This window comes from Lucilia cuprina, chromosome 4, assembly GCF_022045245.1.
Source record: "Lucilia cuprina isolate Lc7/37 chromosome 4, ASM2204524v1, whole genome shotgun sequence".
Classification (NCBI taxonomy): domain Eukaryota; kingdom Metazoa; phylum Arthropoda; class Insecta; order Diptera; family Calliphoridae; genus Lucilia; species Lucilia cuprina.
The window spans coordinates 74,077,010-74,098,003 of record NC_060952.1 but is presented as its reverse complement, the minus strand read 5'-3'; the positions used below and the strand labels follow the sequence as shown (position 1 = coordinate 74,098,003).

The window sequence follows — 20,994 nt, the reverse complement described above, 5'->3', positions numbered from 1 at the left end:
AAAAGTTTCGAGTTGAGTAAATATGAGAACATTTTCTATTGAAAGGGAATCATAAATTTAAAATGTGTAAAATTACTTAGATGAAGTACATGTGTGTAGTAGATTTTTGTAAACATATTCTTATAAGTACCTACGAAGATTGTGTGATAAGTTTTGGTAACAATGGTGAACTGACGATGGAGAAGTCTTAAATTTCAAAAGGCCTAATATGTCATCATAGGTGTTTTATGACCGAGATTATCAAATAAACAAGGAAAGTGATTAATATGGGTAAAATAGATATAACCAAAAAACCGAAATATACTTTTATTAGGGATTTTTCCAATAGGGGGTGTTACGCCCCCTAATTCTGTTCTGCCTTTTTGCCTCTCTGAACAAGTAAGTACTGCAACTGTTATATTTTTCAGTTCAAAGATTTCTTTTCTTATTAAACTATCGTAATATATAAGATTAAAGTAATGAGCATTAACATAATTTTCTGAAATGGACCTTATTTAAGGGTCAATTATAGAGCGATATTTATGTTTTTGTTCATAAAGAAATTGTTTATTTTGAATTGTGTCGCTTTTTTAAAAGACTAATAAGAGTTAAAGTGATTTTCTAAAGGACTACTTAAATGGGGAGTATGATCAGTTATAGACCAATCTTTATCAAAATCTGTTCCCATAAAAGTGGTTTATATGAAAAGTATACACAGATGAAAAATACGTATTACAATTATACACGTCAAATACACATCTAAGTGTTTATAATTCTTCAATAACATCCGTTGTCAAAGTATGTACGGATAATTCTTAAATCAACAACAAAAATATATGAAATACACAACGTTATTAAACTAACGAAAAAAAATTATAATGTTTTACCAAAGTAACAACACTATGTTGTCAAACAGAACTTTGAGTTGTTAAACCCACAACAATGAATTGCCGAAGCCATACAAATCGAAATCGAAATTACAACAATGCGTCGTCAAAATTACAACAATGCATTGTTAAAATTACAATGGTGGTGTCAAAATGATAACTGGTTGTCATTTAAATTTCATACACATACATACGTTGTCTAAATGTTAACAATTGTGCTAAGCCCACTTTTGACAACGGATTGTATCTACTACTTTTCTACAGGTTTTTTCCTCTGTGTAGTCTTCTTTAAGCCTGCATTGAGCTCTGTAGGGGATCTTAAACAGGGATTCTCACTGTTGTGGATGTGGATGAATGTCAAAGTGCTTTAAGTGAGTACCTGGCATGATGTTCCTCGGTGGTCTTTTTCATCCACTGGATAGATTTTAACAACGGTCTACCATTGCCCCTGAATCCTTCAATGAAGAATTTGTACATGGATTTGGCCGGTCCATGTACAAGCATTTTGCTGAAGTAATCTATCTAATCTCTGACCTTTGCTGCCATGTTGCTTAACTTCCGAGATGTAAAACTTCACTTCCGTTTACAACCACGCAGATGGGATGGCCTCCGTTGATTCGGCAACAGCACCTAAAGACGTAACCGGTGGACCGAAGTACGAATCCATCAAATAAGTCGAGGACTTTGTTCTTACTCACACACTGTAGTAATTCTGATATGAAGAGAGTACACTCTGAACATATTTGGACAAGGAAGGAAAATTCAATGGTATAATTTGTATATGATACCTTTCAGCCATCATCATACAACCCAGACATTCATAAGAGAAAAACATGCGACACATATATTATAGGTAGACGGGTAGGTGAGGCCCGCCGTACCCCACATTCATCCCGTACCATATACAATTAATACTAACTCATTTTCAACGCTTAGGTACACGGGTATGTGAGGCCCACCACACCCCACATTCATCTACTACCATATACAATTAATACCAACTCATTTCCAACGCTTAGCCGCAAAGTCACTCCTCTGTGAGGTATCTGCTTTTTCCGCAACAGCGCTGATTTTATCCCGAAATATTGACTTTACGTTACATCAGTCTTTTAACCGCAACATAATCTTCACGCGAATTCGGGTTTAAATCACACCCACTACATGGATCACGAAGGAACCTTAACCAACTGACCAGCCAGGACATAGTCCCGCGGGCAACTGTCCACCCGTAGTACCAGATTAAGCGGTGCTCTGGTTTGACCTCTTTACAATCTATGCAAGGACTAAGCCAGGCAGTAGACTGTAACCAATTTTTTAGTCTCGGTCAGACTACAGGTATTGGAATAACCTATCTATTCCCCGGGATTCCAATAACACCAACGTACAGGCTTCACCAAGGTAAAATGGCCCCGGGTAGTATGGATGGATCCTCCTATAAATTTGTCGAAGGATATTGGTTCATACAGATCTTGTTAATATCGACATTAGACGCTAAGAATGTTGAAGGCATTTTTAAGTCATTAATCAGCGTTGAATTTGTTTTCTGAAGCACACCTTATAAGGGAGATAGGGTCAAGTATAGACCGATCTACATTAAGTTTGGTAACAAGATGTTGGTTTACAAAAAAATTGTTTATATGGTATTTTTAAATCAGTTATGACTTTACAAACTGTTTTCTAATTGTATGGGGGCCCGATATTGTCGTGTATTTATCAGACATACGGACATTGCTAGATCGTGAAAGATCTAGAACATTTATGTTTTTTGGCTCTGCGATGTGTTATAAACGCAATGTTAAAATCAATGTAGATTTTATACCCCCTATCGTTTTTGATAGTGGCTATAAAAATGTTTATTTTAAAGAACTAATCACAACACAACTATTGTAAAAAAAGTTTCACATACAATTCCATTGACTGTATTTCCATTTCATTCACGTTCTACTAATTTCAATAAAATTAAACTGTATAGAATTTTTCAAATATTTTTGTGTTGGCATTTATAAAATAAACCAAACTTAGTCATATCGCGGTATAATTAAAATCTCTGTCAACACTGTGTACTCATAACAATCCGTATAATTATTGGCAATTTAACACCTTGTTTAGTAATGTTTTGCTCTAGTGACACTGTAAGTACATGAAATAATGAAAAATAGTAATTATTTTGATTTCAATATTAAATGAATTGTTAATGTGCCGACACAGATCAGACCGACAGCTGTTACAAAATTATATATTTAAACGTTTAATGAGAATGTAGTTTCCACTTCCGTTTCGGACAAAATTGTTGTGGGGTTTTAGTGAGTTACTATAATATTATAAAATTATCAAGAATGAAATAAAAATGAGCAGTTTAAAATATTTATTTGAAAAATATTAAATTAAGAAAGATTTACAAAGTTTAAACCACTTAATTTAAATATTACTGTAACATAAAATTATGAACATAAAATTACACCCTCTTGTAAAGATAATAATATATAAAAAAATTCCAACAAATAAAACACTTTAAATTATGTTAAACAGACACTAAAAATAACACGCAAACATATATATCTAAGCCAAAAAAACAAGAACAACAACCTTCAGGATACGAGTAATAAACCTACTAAACAAACTCTTGCTGAAAGGAATCATCACATTATACCACAATCGACAGACAAACTCAATAAAAAAGGGCAGAGTTTCAGATCTCATACCCCAACAAAAGTTAAATTGAGCATCATTAGCCGTGAGTTTTTCTACACAAGTCAAGAATTTACAAACAATTTATTCACACAAACAAAACTTCTTCCTCCCTTTAAAAAAACGGCCGAAAATAGTTGGCATTTCACCGCTATTTGTTTTAATTTAAGGGATGTTATTCAAGCATAAAGTGATTTAAATGTCTGTCTTTATAGACATTTAATGTTGGAAAATTAAATTGAAATTGCAGACATAAAATCAGTTCACATCCAAAGGAGTAAAAGATTCAATAAAATATTTTTATTATTTTATTGAATGTTTTATAAATTTAATTTATGTGTAATTATAGAAATAGATGGAAATTATTATCGCATATTTTTAGATTCTATAATTATGGAAATAAAAGCGCCTTAATTTAAGGAAAATATGTAAAAATTATCAAATCTGTAAATTCAACAATAACTAAAATTAATGAAATAAGATGCTAGAGGCAAATATAGACAGATCCCTGTAAAAAAATAGATAGATAGATAGATAGATAGATAGATAGATAGATAGATAGATAGATAGATAGATAGTTAGATAGATAGATAGATAGATAGATAGATAGATAGATAGATAGATAGATAGATAGATAGATAGATAGATAGATAGATAGATAGATAGATAGATAGATAGATAGATCCTCAACAAAATTGGTAGAAAGATTTCGTCTTGCAAGAAACTTAATTGTGTCAAATATTATTGCTATACTCGCACTTCTAACAAAGTTATGACTGTTCATTCTATTTTTTGGAGAACCAATTGTATGGACCAATCTCGCCCATTTTCAATACCAAACAAACCTTACCAATAGAGAATATTTATACAAAATTTCAATTGTATAGCACGTTTGGTCTCTATGGTCAGACAAACGGACGGACAGATGAAAATGGCTAGATCTTCTTAGTATTGATTAAGGACCCAGAATATATATTTTTCTACGAGCAATTTTTCTATGTGTTACAAACGGAATGACAAAAGCAATATAAACCACATCTTTTTTGATGATGTAGGGTTTTTTATATTAATTTAATAAATTTTTTAATAAATATTTTACTTTAAAGTCGAAAACTGATAAATATTTTAACAGAATTCAGTTACTTTTAATATAACTTATCTCTATTATCATTCTCTATGAATATCTACTATATTTAATATTTAAAACATGAGAAAAAACAAACAGGAAACGGATATAAAAACATGTAAGCATTACTAATCACAGCATGTGGTTTGAATATCTAATTTTCAAATCGAAAACAAATAATTCAATTCTTATAACAAACCTAAATAACAATAACAACAACAATCGCATTTAAAAGTCAAAAGTCAGCAATTACTTAAAATGCAACTAAATATTTGAAACTATCAAATGAATGAATCTTCTGTAAACCTACAAATATTTGTATCTAAGGACAGACAGGACAAACTAAATAAAATGCTGAGACAACACTGACACGTTTAAATGGGAACGAGTATGAACTTTAAATGTTTCAACTGACAACTAAAGCAACAACAGAATTTATTTAATTTAAGGGGTGTAGAAGGAGGAAAGTTGAAATACAATAAAAGCAAGGACTAAGGATAGAGTAATAGTATTTATGTTTAGATGACACTATTTTGTAAACTAAAATGTCTACAAGTACAATCTTGCATGTATTAAATATGCTGCCAAAAAAGACAAAAAGCCATAAATCACATGAACCAGAAAAGGAACAAAACGAAAAAAAATATAAAGAAAACTAAACAGGACTAAATAATAATAAGATGAAAATAAATAAAAAGGATGTTAAATTGTATACAAATGATTTGACATGGTTGGTAATGCGACATTGTACAAGTGGTAAACAGAATCCCAATGTATTTGCTGGAGTTGAATTTTACTTTTCTTTTTAGCTAAAATACACTCTATAGTTATTTAGTCAAGCAAATTTTGGTCGTATAAAATGAAATTATGAGAAAGGACCTTTTGTTCGATTTTGAATGAGTGGGAGTGAGGGAAATTCGTTGTTATGCTTTTGTTGGATATTTTCTTTTATAGATAACATACTTAAAAATGTTTCTGATAAAGTATTAAAAATATTTAAATTTCTTTAAAGTTATGAGATCATTCCTGTTGTGAAAATGTTTAGTGTTAAAAACCTCATATAGTATTCACTGAATGTTCCGATGTTCAGAAACATAGTTTAATGAACGTTATGCCTAAGAACTTGCCAAACAGTGTTTGTAACATAATGTTATATCCCGCATAATATCACACCCAAGATCTAATATCGACTAAACCTTGTCAATGGCAAGGAAAGCGTTCCAGAGTTTTACAGCATTTTCTAAATGCTATACATTCGTCTAAATCCGCATGTCCAATTTTGTATAGCGCTGCCCGTATTACTGTGAGTCCATTCATAATACGTACTATCGTACTTATCTCAAATTTTAAGCTTGCTCTCCATAGGATCTTTGTAGTTGTACCTACCGTTTCATTATTTCAAGATGATTAATTAAGACCTTGTTGCGTCGAATGATTTTGCATTCGTTAGCTTAACAACCGTGAGCTTCCTTCTCTTAAAAGCTATTACACTCACTCTTTCGTTTAGATTACGGTGTAAACTTTACCACAGGGAGAGTGTAATTAATAGGTTTACTCAAATTGGAGCAGTCTTTGTAGAAACTGATTTCTGATTGGTCTAATTACAATTTTATAAAGGCAATGTGGCATCATAGTAGCACTTTGGCCTCATTTCATGCCTGTAATTCTAAAAAGTTCTACAACATTGTCTGCATAGCAGACTGGTCTAAAACCTTGCTTTGCATACCCAGCAAAAAAAGAACTTCCTAAGAAGAGAAAAAGAAATAGAATTTACATCTTGGAAGTTAATTCGAATTCTAATTCCTTTGAAATGCTTGTCATAAAAAATATGTCCTTTAATAAACATTAATAAACATCACTTCAACTGATGGTAAAAATTCACTTAGTGTTACTTTTGAAGTAGTGAAAGATGTTATTCTTTTGGAAGTACTTCGTATTGTTTATGCTGGGTATCGGAGCTGTTTCTTAACTTTTAGTTGTTCCAGTTACAAAGCACCTGAGTAACATAAAACTAATCTAAGGATTGAATAAGATTGATGTCAATGAATACCGCAAGTGTATACAGTTTTCTATCGAAGGATTCGCCTATTTACGAAGTAGGCAAGTTCAATTAATACGGTTTATGTGATTGTCCCTTTGAGATTTGAGGTTTTTTCGGGAATACAGCTTTTAATTATGTTTCTAAAGAGGGTTTAAGTAGGAATAACGTAAGGCCTAACGGTCGATAGGACTTAAGTGTCGCATAACTAGGTTTCTCTGCTTTGGATACAAATATTACCCTTACATTCTGCCATTTAATTGAGACATATACGAAATGTTGATATTGACATTAGTATGGGAACCATTCCAGATATAATGATAAAATTAATTTTTAATGGGGCATTGAGTAAGAAAGTAGACTAGCAAACATAATTACTGTAAAATAACTGTAAAATCAATTTAAAATCCGGAAAAGTTGGGTAATGAGATTTGTAACCAGTTATTTTTTGGTCATCGTCGAACAAAAATAAGTAGTTATTCACCCAAAAAGTAACTACTTACGCTTTCCTCCAATATTTATTGCCTACTTACCGGGTAAATAAATATTTTGCTGGGTTGTATGTGGATCGGTCCATAATTGACCCTAGCGTCCATATATGGTCTCTTTCAGAAAGTTACTTTAAAGACCATTGCAAGCTTAAATATACGAATAATGATATACGGTTATGAAATTCGACATAAGAAACTTCACTACGGACGTTAATCTTGCTACCTAATTTCTCTAAGCGATTAAAAGCTTAGCCTCATTAAAAGATTCCGTTCAGGAAAGAGTTTTGGTTTTCCTTATTTAAAATTACGAGTGTAGCATTGAAATTTTATTTAAACAGGTTCCATTTGGTTCATAATTGTTTCTTGATGAAGTGCAAGTAGTTTGAGCATACATTTGCATTTTGTTATTGTCAAATTTTTACTCAAACTACTCACAACTTATCTAGAAACTAGTCAGAGTGCTATATTCGGCTGTGCCGAATCTTAATAATGGGCCGATCCGGGAAAATTTTTGTAGAATGATTGATGTGTACACAGAACATATTTAAGTCGAATTTTATCCCAATAAATTTATAATTCAATGAAATGTATGCTTTTAAGTTATTTTCGGAAGTGGACCTCGTATGGGAGCTATAACCATTTGTGGACAAATACAAATCTTCTTTGGTAGTATGAATTATTTTTGTATTACATTCACATGTGCAAAATTTTGTATTTATTATGATATATTTGGAGGAGTTATTAACGATAAACTAATTTCCGGGAATATGTACCTTTACGTGGTGGCTATGAGAAATTTGGAATTAATTATTATAATTTTCAACATACTACATAATCCCTGGCAGAAAAAAATAATGTGTGACAAAATTCATCAAATTATCTTGTGTAGTTTATGAGAAAAATTCTGAAGAATTACACAAAACCCGTAATTTTTTTCGAGGTAGTCCGAAATTTTTACTTATAACTTTTTACGTCGTCAGCCGATTTTGCTGATTTTCAATACCAAACTGCTTAGGATAACAGATTTCACGTAAGCATGTTTTACACAGACAGACGGACAGACGGAAATAGCTAAATCGTCTCAGAATTTCATAAGGACCCTGAATATATATATATACTTTGTTGGGTCTAAGATAAATATTTCTTGGTGTTACACACAGAACGACCACTGATGGTGGTGGAGGGTATAACAACACAACAAAATCCTCTTCAGAATATTACTCATACGCTCACGGTTTAAAAATTGAACAAAAATATTTTAAATTAATATTTTGTTAATTCAAAAGATCTTATGACGTGAGCAATATTCTAAATATCACACTGATGTTTATAGGGGAGCATTCCCATTACTGCATTCGTTATGATGGTGGGCATATGAGAATATAACACTTTTATTTGTTATATTTTGTATAAAAAATTTTCGGTTTGGGAGGATTTGGTTAAAACGCGAGTATTTAATAATCCGAAATTTAAAACAACATGTTGTTTATATCTGATGTCTTTGTCCCAAATTCTGCTTTCAACCATGTTATCGACTATCTGTTTCACAGTTTTAAGTAAAAAGGATGTAAGGCTTATAGGAAGATAAACCTTTGATGTTACATAGCTCGTATTTTCCGGTTTTGAAAAAAATCCTCTATAACATGCTGTCATTTGAAGGGATTCACTGGGAATTGAGAATTTATTAGGAGTTTTACTGATCTGGTATTTACAACAGCATGTGGTTTATATCTCATATCTTTGTCTCAAATTCTGATTTTAACCATGTTATCGACTATCCGTTTCACAGTTTTAAGTAAAAAGGATGTAAGGTTTATAGGATGATAAACATTTGATGCTGTATAGCTCTGATTTCCCGGTTTGGGAATAAATACGGCTATAAAATTCTGTAATTTTAAGGGATCCAGTTGGAAATGGGATTCCGTTAGGAGTTTTATGGTCTCTTCCATATCTTACAATTTCAAGTCCATATCATTAGCCATGGATTTTAGTTCAATACGATTTCAAGGGATCCAGTGAGAATTGACAATCCATTAGGAGTTTTATGCTATATTCCATATTTAACAAGCTCTTGTCCATGCCAACCATTAATTCAGGTTGAAGATGTGTTTTTGGATAGAATAGTGTACTTTCTATACATGGTATATGCTATCATCCTGTTTATAGAAAAGTTTCCAGAAGTCTTGTTTGGTTTTTCGATTTATTTTTTCATACTTTTTAAATCAACCAAAAAAAGTGGAAATGTCTGAAAATAGGATATACAACAATTCTGTACATTGAGACAGCAAAAGCAGACCAAGATGTTTGTCTGCTACCTCGACTGATCATTACGACGATCAGAAACAAAAAGGAAGGAAAATGTTGCTTCCATTTATTACAAGGCATTAAAAGCAAGTGTTGCCAACTTGTCAATGTGAAATTTATGCACAGTTGCATTTTCTGAATTCTAATTATAATGACGCATTGCCAACTAGTATTTGCCGCTTTTTATTTAAACCCCAAATAACACCAACCTCACATGTTAAATCAATTTCACTTCAATTACTTTCGAAAAAGTATCTAGTACTAGTTATAACCAGTGTACTTCGCTAAATTCATAATATATATAAACAAATCATTACGATTTTCATATATTTTTTAGTGATCAAAATATGTATAGTAAAAGTATTTGTAATACATAAGTCAGGTGCCACGCCCCCATTAGTAAACCTCCACTATATTACCCAAATTTTAACTTACATGCAAAAAGTTGTTCAATTTAAATTGGAATTATCTGTTGTGTCCCCCGTAGGGGCATGTTATCATGATGAAAGACCCCATTTTGGTCTTGTTTGGTTTGACGATTCTTCGGGATCCACTTAAACTGAAATTCGCGAGAATAGTGTGTTGTGGTTAAAATACTGATTCACGGTAAAGCCTAGATTTCGGGATAAAGTCGGTGCTGTTGCCTACAATATAAGATACCCCCAGAGTAGGACTAAGCGTTGGAAATGAGTTAGTATTCAATATGTGCTTGTGACTGATATGGTTTGGTCTCATAATGATATCAACGATCTTCGTAATAGACAACATTTGACTATAATCGAAAGGTCTTAGAATTATATACTAAACACAAATTTTATTCCGATTCAATAGACATGCGAAAATCTGTACGGGGATTTGTTTTGAAACAGTATTTGTAAATTAAACTAGAAATTACAGAAGATGACAGCGGCGCTACCCAATAGATCCATTGATAATCAAAATTCAATAACCATAGAGCAGGGCCAAAGGATCGCACTGGATTCATGCTTCCACCACTTAGATTAACCTAAAATAAATAAAGAACAAAATCTGATCAGTAATCTCAAAAATTGAATTAACATGAAAAAATTAACTCTCAATAGATGCTAAATTAAATCATTTTATTTTTAGACCTCTTGGTTAAACCAATATTGTTTAAACAAAGGCATTTTTAAAGACTATTAACTATACACTTACCGCCGAAAATATCAGACATCCAACTGTTAATCCCAAACGTACTGGCAATGAATCTTGATGTTTAACATTGCGCGAATCCCAAACAGCACAGCAGACAACGACCAACATACTTGTCACTATAAATTCCACTATAAAAACTTGCAACTGTGTAATGTTGCCATTGGGCAATGTCATGCAAAATGTGTCGTGCATGGGAGAAGAAACGGCCACTAAAAGACCAAAACCCGCAATGGCACCCAAAAACTGACCAATAAAATAGACCAGCAGCATGTGGAATTTTATCACATCATTTGTATAGGCAGCCACAGTGACAACAGGATTGACATGGGCACCCGATATATGTCCAAAACACTGGACCACGATCATAACAACCAAAGCCATATTGAGACTTATTTGAAAATTTGTATTTGTAAATTGTACCGTCTCCCAGTGACCCATGCAACCGGCAAACATCATAAAAGCAGTGCCAATAAATTCCGCAAATAAACACTGAATTAAATGTTTATACACTGGAGGCATTGTGAGATTATTTTTTTATTATTAACAATTTAAATATTTTTTTTTAATTTGCACTCGAAATTCACGACCATTCACACTAAATTACAATTTAAGACTTGTCGTTCATTTTCTGTCTGCCTTATTAAAGTTTTATTAAGACTTTTAAAACGTTGTCGTACTACCACACAATTAACTAAATAATTTAATTTTAATGTGCAAACAATAAATAAATATTTTAATGTGGGAATGCTACCTCAGCGGCAAATACCCATTACCATTGTTGTTTATCTTGCGTTCAGCGATAAGCATTTTATTAATAAATTATTTATTGTTAGTGCTTTCTTGCTGATATCGCTTAACCATAATCTAGATACATATCAGTATTTCGCGTTTAAAATAAAATGTTGCTAATTTTAAATATTTGGGAAAATATGTTAGCATTGTTTTTATTGTTTTTATTGTTATGATTTTTAATCAATTTGACCATTTAATACAATAATTCATAATCAAAGTGCAGTTGTCCTAATTCGATCGATAGACTTGATTTGGAAGATTTTTTTACGTTTAAGAGACAACGAAAAACTCTACATTCATGTGTAACTTTGTTTACCTCAATTAAACGTGACTTTATGCCAATTTTGCATTATTTAGAATTATGCCACTATTTCAACAGTATGACCGACATTTTTACAGCCGTACTAAATGTTGTCGACAGTATTTAATACTCATAACAATAAGTATATTATTTATATTCTGCAAAAATGATTGGAAAAGATGATCCATTTACTTAGGTGATCCCAGAAATCAATAGAGTTTATAGCCGGTTTTACATATGATGATATTTTGTGGAATTAGATTAGTTTTAGGATTACTCCAAAATGAATTACGAGGTCCTCATCGTACAAGGACTAGGTCTAGTCCAGAAAAAAGTTGATGCCGTTTGAGATGAGAACAGATATGGATTCACTTAAAAAATTGAAGACTCAAAAGACGTTACCAGAATAAATAGTATCCAATTTTTATAGATTGAACGATTTCAATTATACGGGTCGAAATGTATAAGAATTATTTGCTAATTTGAATACTAGATTTGAATGGACTCTGTATGGTTAAATAAATCCGGATCATTTTATAAAACTAAGTTGTAATTTCGTGTGCCCTTTTCAGGTCCTCAATTCTATTGAAGCTATTTGATCTAGCTCTAATGCACCCTGAATTTACCGCTTTTAAGATTACACTATGTATATCAGGTTAAGTTGATAAGAGAACATTGAGAAATCCACCTAGGCTATGTTGAACACCTCTTTTCATGGAAATTGCATCCATTTCTAATCTTTTGCCAATGACAGCAATATCTGTCATTCAAATTCATTAAGTTATAGGCCAAGCTCTTTAGATATTAGGGAAATGAAGCAAAATATAAATAAGTTGCTAAATCGCAACTTAACAAAATACCTTTAAATGGGGTCGTGTTAATAGAGACAATTTCAACGCCCGCAAAACTGTATTTTTTAACACATAAGATAATGTTGTTTGATCTTTATGGGTGGTATACACATATTAAGGAGTCGAAAACTCATGATGTTCTAGGCATGAAAATACAGTGCGAAGTGCGCTGGACAAAACACTTCAAATGTCAACAGATGCATCAAAGTGTCTAGGTTTTTTGAAACAGAGTAAGGCTTACTTCACTCCATCTGATCTCCTTACTATTTACATAATTTATATCCCACCGAAAATGGCATACAACTCTTATATATGGACCAGAGCTTTAACGTCTATTATGGAGAACAGGAGAGGCAAAGATTATTATCGGTGACAACTCTATAGATTCATTGGAGCACCGTCGCAAAGTCAGTGTTCTATCGATATTACAATGGTTTTTGTTCCTCTGAAATTAGGGAACTTGTTCCCAATATTCGTAATGCAAAACACGACTTTCAATTTGTGGTCTATTGGCCAGTGGACCGCACAACGCATAATTCATTCTCCAGCCTGCTGTAGTATTCCCTGCCTATTACAATTAAAGAAGATTCAAATGTCCACAGACACTATTATATCCCCCTAACACAACCTATAAGTAGAGGTCATCCCCTGGATGCTGGTCCAAAAAAAGTCCATAACCATCGAGAGTATAGTATTCTCCAGGGACCAAATAGAACCTATGCTGTTGTCTCAAAACAAATTAAAGAACGTTCCGATTCCTTTTGCTCAGAGATTAATACAATCCTAGAGAAATTAATTCATATATCAAATATATCGTATATTTTATATATATATATAATATAATATATATATATATATATATATTATAATATATATATATATATTAATATATATATATATATATATATATATATATATATAATATATATATATATATTATATATATATATATATATATATATATATATATATAATATATATATATATAATATTTATATATATATATATATAAATATATATTTATAAATAATTAAAATTAAATAATAAGCGACGACAAATTTTATAAATTTGAATATATAAATTGTTGTTTTCTTATTTATGAATTTAGTTGTGTTATGTTTCATAGAATATCACTTCTTGAAATTATCTCAAAAAGTGAGCAATTAATTAGTTTCTTAATGTTGTTTTGCCAATATTTGGATCCCAGTAATCCAATAAGCTGTTATCTTTAAGTGAAAAGAGAAGGTTTTCAGACAAAAGGAGAAACTGTTAGAAGAATTGAACAAATCAAGATAAGGAGCATCCGGTCATTTGCATTTATTACACCTTAAATTTACTGCATTCGCCCTTTCGTTGCCAACTACTCCCGAATGACATGGTACCCATATGATGTTAACTTTACCTCTGGAAAAGTATCTAGTTAAAGCTTTCTTAAAATCTAATACGGTCTTTGATTTAACTCAGACGAATGAAAAGCATATGAAGAGGAGATCTACACGTTGAAACATTTTCAGTGTCATTATCAAGCTGTCGTTGAAATGAGATCAAATATCATTTATGTTATTTCAGGACAATGATTGCAAAATTCCAAGGAACTACATTGGATTATCATTCCATTCATTTCCTATCTAAAACTCATGTCCAACCGGAATCCTTGGTCGATGACACGGGAAGGAGGCTGGAGGATATAGAGGAGAAAATTAAACTCCTAAACACCTGAGTTCTTCATTGAAGAACAAATGGGCGATGGTAGACCGTTTTCAAGTCTACTCAGGATGCAAGGGTAATATTTATACCTAAGCCAGCGAAACCTAGCTATGCGACACCTAAGTCTTATCGACCTATAAGTCTTACGTCCTTCCTACTTAAAACCTTGGAATGTATAGTCGATAGTATGGTTAAAAGCAGTATACCCGAAAAGTAGCATGCTTATGTAAAAGGGCGATTGGTGGAAACTGTCTCAAACGAAGTTGTCTACTACATAGGTGCATCCTTTGATACCAAACTATATACACTGGCGGTATTTATTTACATCGAAGGCGCCTTCAATAGGGTGTACACTGATACTCTTATCCAATACCTAGACCAGTCTTATGTTGACCGGGTGAGGATCTTATATGAGGGGTGTGGTCAATTATGATTAAATTAAAAAAAAATTGGTAGAAAGATTTTGGCTCATATAAAACTTATTAATGTATCGCTATACTCGAGCTTTTAAAGCAGCTATGCTCTTTAAAGCTGCTTTTTGGAGGTCCACTTGTATGGAGGCTATCCGACCGATGTTGCCCATTTTCATTACCAAACAAACTTTAACAATAGAGAATATTTATGCGAAATTTCAACTGTCTAGTCCCTATCGTGACGGACGGACGGACATGGCTAAATCGTTTAATAAGGACCCAGAATATATATACTTTTATCTATGACCAATATTTCGCTGTGTTACAAACAGTATGACAAAATCAATATACCCCCATCTTTTTTGATGGTAGGTATATTAACTTCCAAGGAAACGAAAAAGAAGTAGAATTTTCTCAGAAAAAATGACTTTAACACAGGCTTGTCATAGGAGAGATGTTCTTTTTATTTGATTCCAAATTTACTTCATCTAAAGTCATTCTCAGCAAGTAATTTTTATGTTATTTTTTGTAAGTTATTATGAAGTGAAATTTCACTTACATAATATTCATATAAATAAATAAATTACACGCATTTATCAACTCCAAAATAAAATGGGTTAAATTCGAAAAATGTCAGTAAAAAAATATATACCTTCAATTTTAAACAAAATTCATCACTTCTACAGAAGGTATACAAATTCAGTTAGTGCTACTTTTGAAGTGGTGATAAATGTTATAATCTTGGAAGTACTTCGTTTTATTTATGCTGGGATTACTAAGGAAAAAGTGTCAATATAATTAGTTTAAAAGAACCTTATAAAGATTCTATATAACACATTATACAAGACATTATATAAGACATTATTACATTACTTGTATAAAATGAGAATAAGTGTTTATAGACCTTGTGTGTAATGACATTCATAATTTATAGAATATAATGTCCCCAAAATTAAATTTTCATCGATCATACCAAGTGTATGTCCCTAAGCATAATGTCAGTTTAAATTATTAGGAATAAATATATTAGTATACTTTCCCTTAGCTAACCACTTGAATTGACAATCAATTGTATTAACTTGTCAGTGGTATTATATAGTCTATTATCGTGTTCTTTCAAAATCTCTTAGTCAATACACTTCAATTTGCTGCAATTTATTTACATTCACTCTCGTTAATATAGAAATAAATTAAATATTAAGAAATAATCAACAATATAAATTTCTGCAACAAATGTTAAGAAAACCAGAACAAAATAAATATTTCCATAAATAATATAAATACAAATTATTTATTTTATTGGAGAAATAACTTGACTTTTTTTATCAGTCATTTAGAATACGCATTCGACCCACATATTAAATGATCTTTTGCTGTTGATAAGACAGTTTAATAAAAACCATTAATATTGTAAGAAATAAATAAACGATTTATTACTTATCCAATAGTTTGTTAAGAAATTACTTTAAAGTTTAATACTAAATAAATTAGTAAATAGAATAAACATTAAATATGATACGATGAACAATTAAACGCTTTAGACCTAGACAGTAAATATAATTGTGAATGAAATAATGTTAGGATGGCCATGATTGATAAGTAAGCACTTTTAGTTTCAAAATAAGCGAACAATTTTATGACTCTACAGAACACATATAAATACTAGAGTCCAATGAGTTCTAACATACGCCACTTTTTGTTGAGGCGACCTCAAATTAAAACCACAATACATATTCTTAATATTTTTCCTCAAATTTTTTTAACTTTTCCGCACTGACCAAAAACGGCGATACCGCCCCATCCATGGGGTAAATGCTCCAAGTGGATGGAGCGGATTTGTCATGAGTAAAATAAAAGGAAAAATTACACAAAATAAAAACTTATTTTGCTGTTAAATACTTTAATTCATTAAACAAAGTATAATAAACCAGATATTTATTGTTTATTTCACAAGACTTAACAAAAAAATTAAAACAAATTATTACTGACTTTTTCTATATTTTAACCGAATTTTGTTCTACATCACAAGCATTACATATATTTGGCACATGTGCCCCACGGGCAGTTCTGGGGTTTAGTTTCAATTTTTTTCGGGCTTCAAATTATATTATCGGAAATATTATTTTGTCTTATTGTTCACTATTATTGACTTTCTAATACTGAACAATATATTTTTTCTATCACAAAAACTGAAAAAGTTAGCACAAAAAGTTCACACAGTGAAATATTTTCACAGCCCTTTGAAAAACAATTAATCATGTCTGCCTCCCATCATATGTAATGTTAATGTTTCAATTTCAGGGATAATAGATAATCGATAAACGATAACAAAATTTGATAATGCGATAAAATCGATTACTCGGTTTTGAAGTTTTCGCATTGACAGATGTGCCCCAACGGCTATGATCCCCCTTCTACCCTACACCACTTTAGTGGCCCACTTTAAGGTTACCAATCGGCTTAGAATCGTTTTCTGAGTCGATTAAGCTATGTACGTCCGTCCGTCTGGCTGACTGTCCATTTAAACCTTGTGCGCAAGGTAAATTTAAAGAAAAATTAATGAAATTTAAACACACTCTTTTTTTGGGCCTAAGGACGAAGCCTAGCCCCATACAACTGTACCCCCTGAATTGTGCCTTTGTGCTTAAAATTAAGTTTTGTAGAACTTTTAATGAAATTACCTATTTTTATAATGATCGGGCCTCATTTCACCCCATACAAACTCCTTCTAAATATTACTTGAAGGTCAAAATTCACATATAAACATTAATAAAACTTTTAAATTCTACATAAATAACTTTGAAGTAGATGTGAATTCCCCTACCAACATTTATAAGGATAGGCTCATATTTTTCCCTACTCCCCTTTGAGCCCCCTTGTAAAAAATCTGTTCTTTTGCCAAAAAAAAAGGTAAACATATTCCGGAATATAGTTAAAAAACAAATCAAATGCTTTATTTTTTAAATAATTCTCATTTTTAACATACTGACTGGTGTAGGATATCATATGGTCGGCTATGCCCGACTATACATTCATACTTGTTCTCATATTAATATCACACCTAGAAACAAAGTTAGCTTTCTGTACATTTTGTCATTTCTGAAATAAATTTATTAATAAAGTGCTATTATCTTCTTTATTTTCATCAAGCTGTTGTCGATTACTGATCAATCTTTTTCGTGGTTGGCAATTCTTTGTTTTACAAATGGTGGCAAATTCAAATATATCATGAATTTTGTGCCACCCTTTATTTTTAGTTGTTATTCTTTTCATTATACCCTACACCACTATAGTGGGGAGGGTATTATACGTTTGTGCTGATGTTTGTAACATACAAAAATATTGGTCCAATACCCACCTTAAAGTATACCGATCGATTCAGAATCATTTTTTGAGTCGATTAAGACATGTCCGTCCGTCCATCCGTCCGTCCGTCTGTCCGGCTGGCTGGCTGGCTGTCCATGTAAACCTTGTGCGCAAGGTACAGGCCGCAATTTTCAAGATAATTTGATGAAATTTGGACCAAGCATGTTTTTTTTTGGCACAAGGACGAAGCCTATTGAAAATGGTTGAAATCGGTCCATTATTTCACCTAGCCCCCATACAACCGTACCTCCCGATTTGAACTTTTTATGCTATAATTACGTCAAATATTCTGCTATCTCTCTAAAAATTGGCACAAATAAGTTTTATATAAGTATAAATGATACTGCAGATTTTCGTAAGGATCGGCCTATATTTGACCCTAGCCCCCATACAAACCCCCCTTCAAAAAATGACTTACACGTCTAAAATTGACTTGTAACCATTTGTATCGCAATAAAACTCAACAAAACTAACTGTTATTTAGAAATATATCCTTTTCCCAAATTTTCCGAGGATCGGCCCATATTTGACCTATATAAAGCCTCATTTAGAAATTTTAGTTTTTTATCAATAAATGGCTTAAATATTTTGGAATTATGGTAATATTCAACAGTTTCTTTACAAAAAATAAAAATTTTATAAAAGTAAAAATTGTAAAAATATACTCATGGTGTAGGGTATCATATGGTCGGCCATGCCCGACTATACTTTCCTACTTGTTTTAAAATTAGACATTTTTTTCCATTTAGTCTATTGTTGGTTGATATCATTTTTATCATCTTTAATTATCATTTCAGCTTTAATTTTAATAATATTTATTATTTTTGTTAAATCAACTCTTATCAATTGTTTTTTTAAAATTTAAGTTTTTTTTTTCAAATTTCCTTATTTCACAATAATTTTGTAAATTTTATTCCGTTTTTTTTTTCTTGATGACACATAACACTAATTGAAGTAAAATACGATTATTGGTTTATTCCGCATTATTGGTAGCAACAGCAATTTAGCTTAATAATAAAAATATCTTTGTTTACAAAATTAAATAATAATTTTAAATAACGCTGTAAAAATGAAGACTACCGGTCGAAAACTAGCCCAAATATCTTAAAGATAATGCTCAATTTAACGCTGCAATTTCCAAGGTGAGGATCACGTAATCCTTTAGCAATATACCAAGCTATTCCCCAAACTGCTCCTTTGCAAGAGGATCCCATGCAATGCGAGGTATGAGCTCCGAATAACACCATCCTACAAAATTTTCAAAAAGTGAAAACTCTGAGACCAACATAGACGCTTTTTACTTCGAACATGAACGTAAATTTTCGACATCTTATTCGAGATATCTGGCCTCGGATATCTGGTCATGTTGACAGAGTGGATATATCGTAACTCTCATCGAATTATCTTCACATAAAGCTTGACATTAACGTAAACTGACTGCAAAGTAACTAACTTACTAAGTAACTAGGTTAGGTTGATAGGAGGATGTATATTACATCAAATCCGAAGAAATAGACATAGGCCGCAATCGGGCCTGTTGTGCGCACCTTATCTTGAGAAAAAAAGAGGGAACTGAATGTATTATTTTAGAGTGTTTAGAAACTCGGTATCCTGAACGTAATTCCTAAGAATCTTCCAATCAGTGTTAGTCAGGAATATTATTTCCGGAATAACCTCACTTCAACGATGGTACACATGGTACCACTTATACCCAAGCAGCATGTACGCTGAACTCCCTGTAGTAGTTTGATATTGCACTTTGTGTCTAAAGCAGTCCACCAGATTATTGAAGCATAAGCTAAAATTGGTCTAATTACTTTTATAAAGCCAATGTGTCATAGTAGGACTAAGACTCCATTTCATGCCTATAGTTCTCCTACATATGGCCCAGCACCGATGTGCTTGTAAATCCTATCCTCTATGTGATGTCTCCATTTTAATTTTCTGTCGAGGATTACACCTAAGTATTTAACTTTGTCTGTCACTGGTTTTTTCTTTCTAAGGAAGCAAGGTTCGGTATACGTAGAAATTTGTGTCTTTCTTGTAAAAAGACAGATTTCCGTTTTTGCCGGGTTAACATTGAGGCCTCTCGATCTAAGTGCTATCTCGGTTAGGGTCCTAAGGAGGCTATTAATCGTGGTAATTCAGAGTAAGGATGACAAAATGCCACCCTGTGATATACTGCGAAGTATCTTTTTCCTGATAGTTATATCGTACATCTCGCAGCTTATCCATTTATTCCTTAGCATGTGGTTGATACATATACGGAGCACCCGGTCAACATAAGACTGGTCTAGGTATTGGATAAGAGTATCAGTGTACGCGTTATTGAAGGCGCCTTCGATGTAAATGCATACCGCCAGTGTATATAGTTTGGTACCAAAGGATGCACCTATATAGTAGACAACATCGTTTAAGGCAGTTTCCACCAATCGTCCCTTTACATAAGCATGCTACATGAATTTTAGGTCCTTTTCGGGTATACTGCTTTTAACCATACTATCGACTATACATTCCAAAGTTTTAAGTAGGAAGGACGTAAGACTTATAGGTCGATAAGACTTAGGTGTCGCATAGCTAGGTTTCCCTGGCTTAGGTATAAATATTACCCTTGCATCCTGAGTAGACTTGAGAACGGTCTACCATCGTCCATTTGTTCTTCAATGAAGAACTCAGGTGTTTAGGAGTTTAATTTTCTCCTCTATATCCTCCAGCCTCCTGCCCGTGTCATCGACCATAGATTCCGGTTGGACATGAGTTTTGGATAGGAAATGAATGGAATGATAATCCAATGTAGTTCCTTGGAATTTTGCAATCATTGTCCTGAAATAACATCAATGATATTTGATCTCATTTCAACGACAGCTTGATAATA

The 20,994-nt window shown here is 32.2% G+C and overlaps 1 protein-coding gene across 1 annotated transcript; it reads right to left on the bottom strand.

The window, feature by feature from the left end:
- Positions 1-10,307: 10,307 nt before the first annotated feature.
- Positions 10,308-11,337, bottom strand: LOC111689888 (aquaporin AQPcic-like). Its single transcript, XM_023452350.2, has 2 exons — positions 10,690-11,337; positions 10,308-10,519 (listed from the first exon to the last, which is right to left on the bottom strand). Exons 1-2 carry the CDS (start codon positions 11,206-11,208, stop codon positions 10,328-10,330), a joined length of 711 nt encoding a protein of 236 aa, XP_023308118.2. The 5' UTR covers positions 11,209-11,337; the 3' UTR covers positions 10,308-10,327.
- Positions 11,338-20,994: the final 9,657 nt, after the last annotated feature.

What these genes read in the sequence shown, in the direction of transcription:
- LOC111689888 (XM_023452350.2), bottom strand. Translation starts at nt 11,208, where the DNA reads ATGCCTCCAGTGTATAAACATTTAATTCAGTGTTTATTTGCGGAATTT. An exon ending in GATGTCTGATATTTTCGGCG is followed by an intron (nt 10,520 to 10,689) that starts GTAAGTGTATAG and finishes TATTTATTTTAG; the next exon opens with GTTAATCTAAGTGGTGGAAG.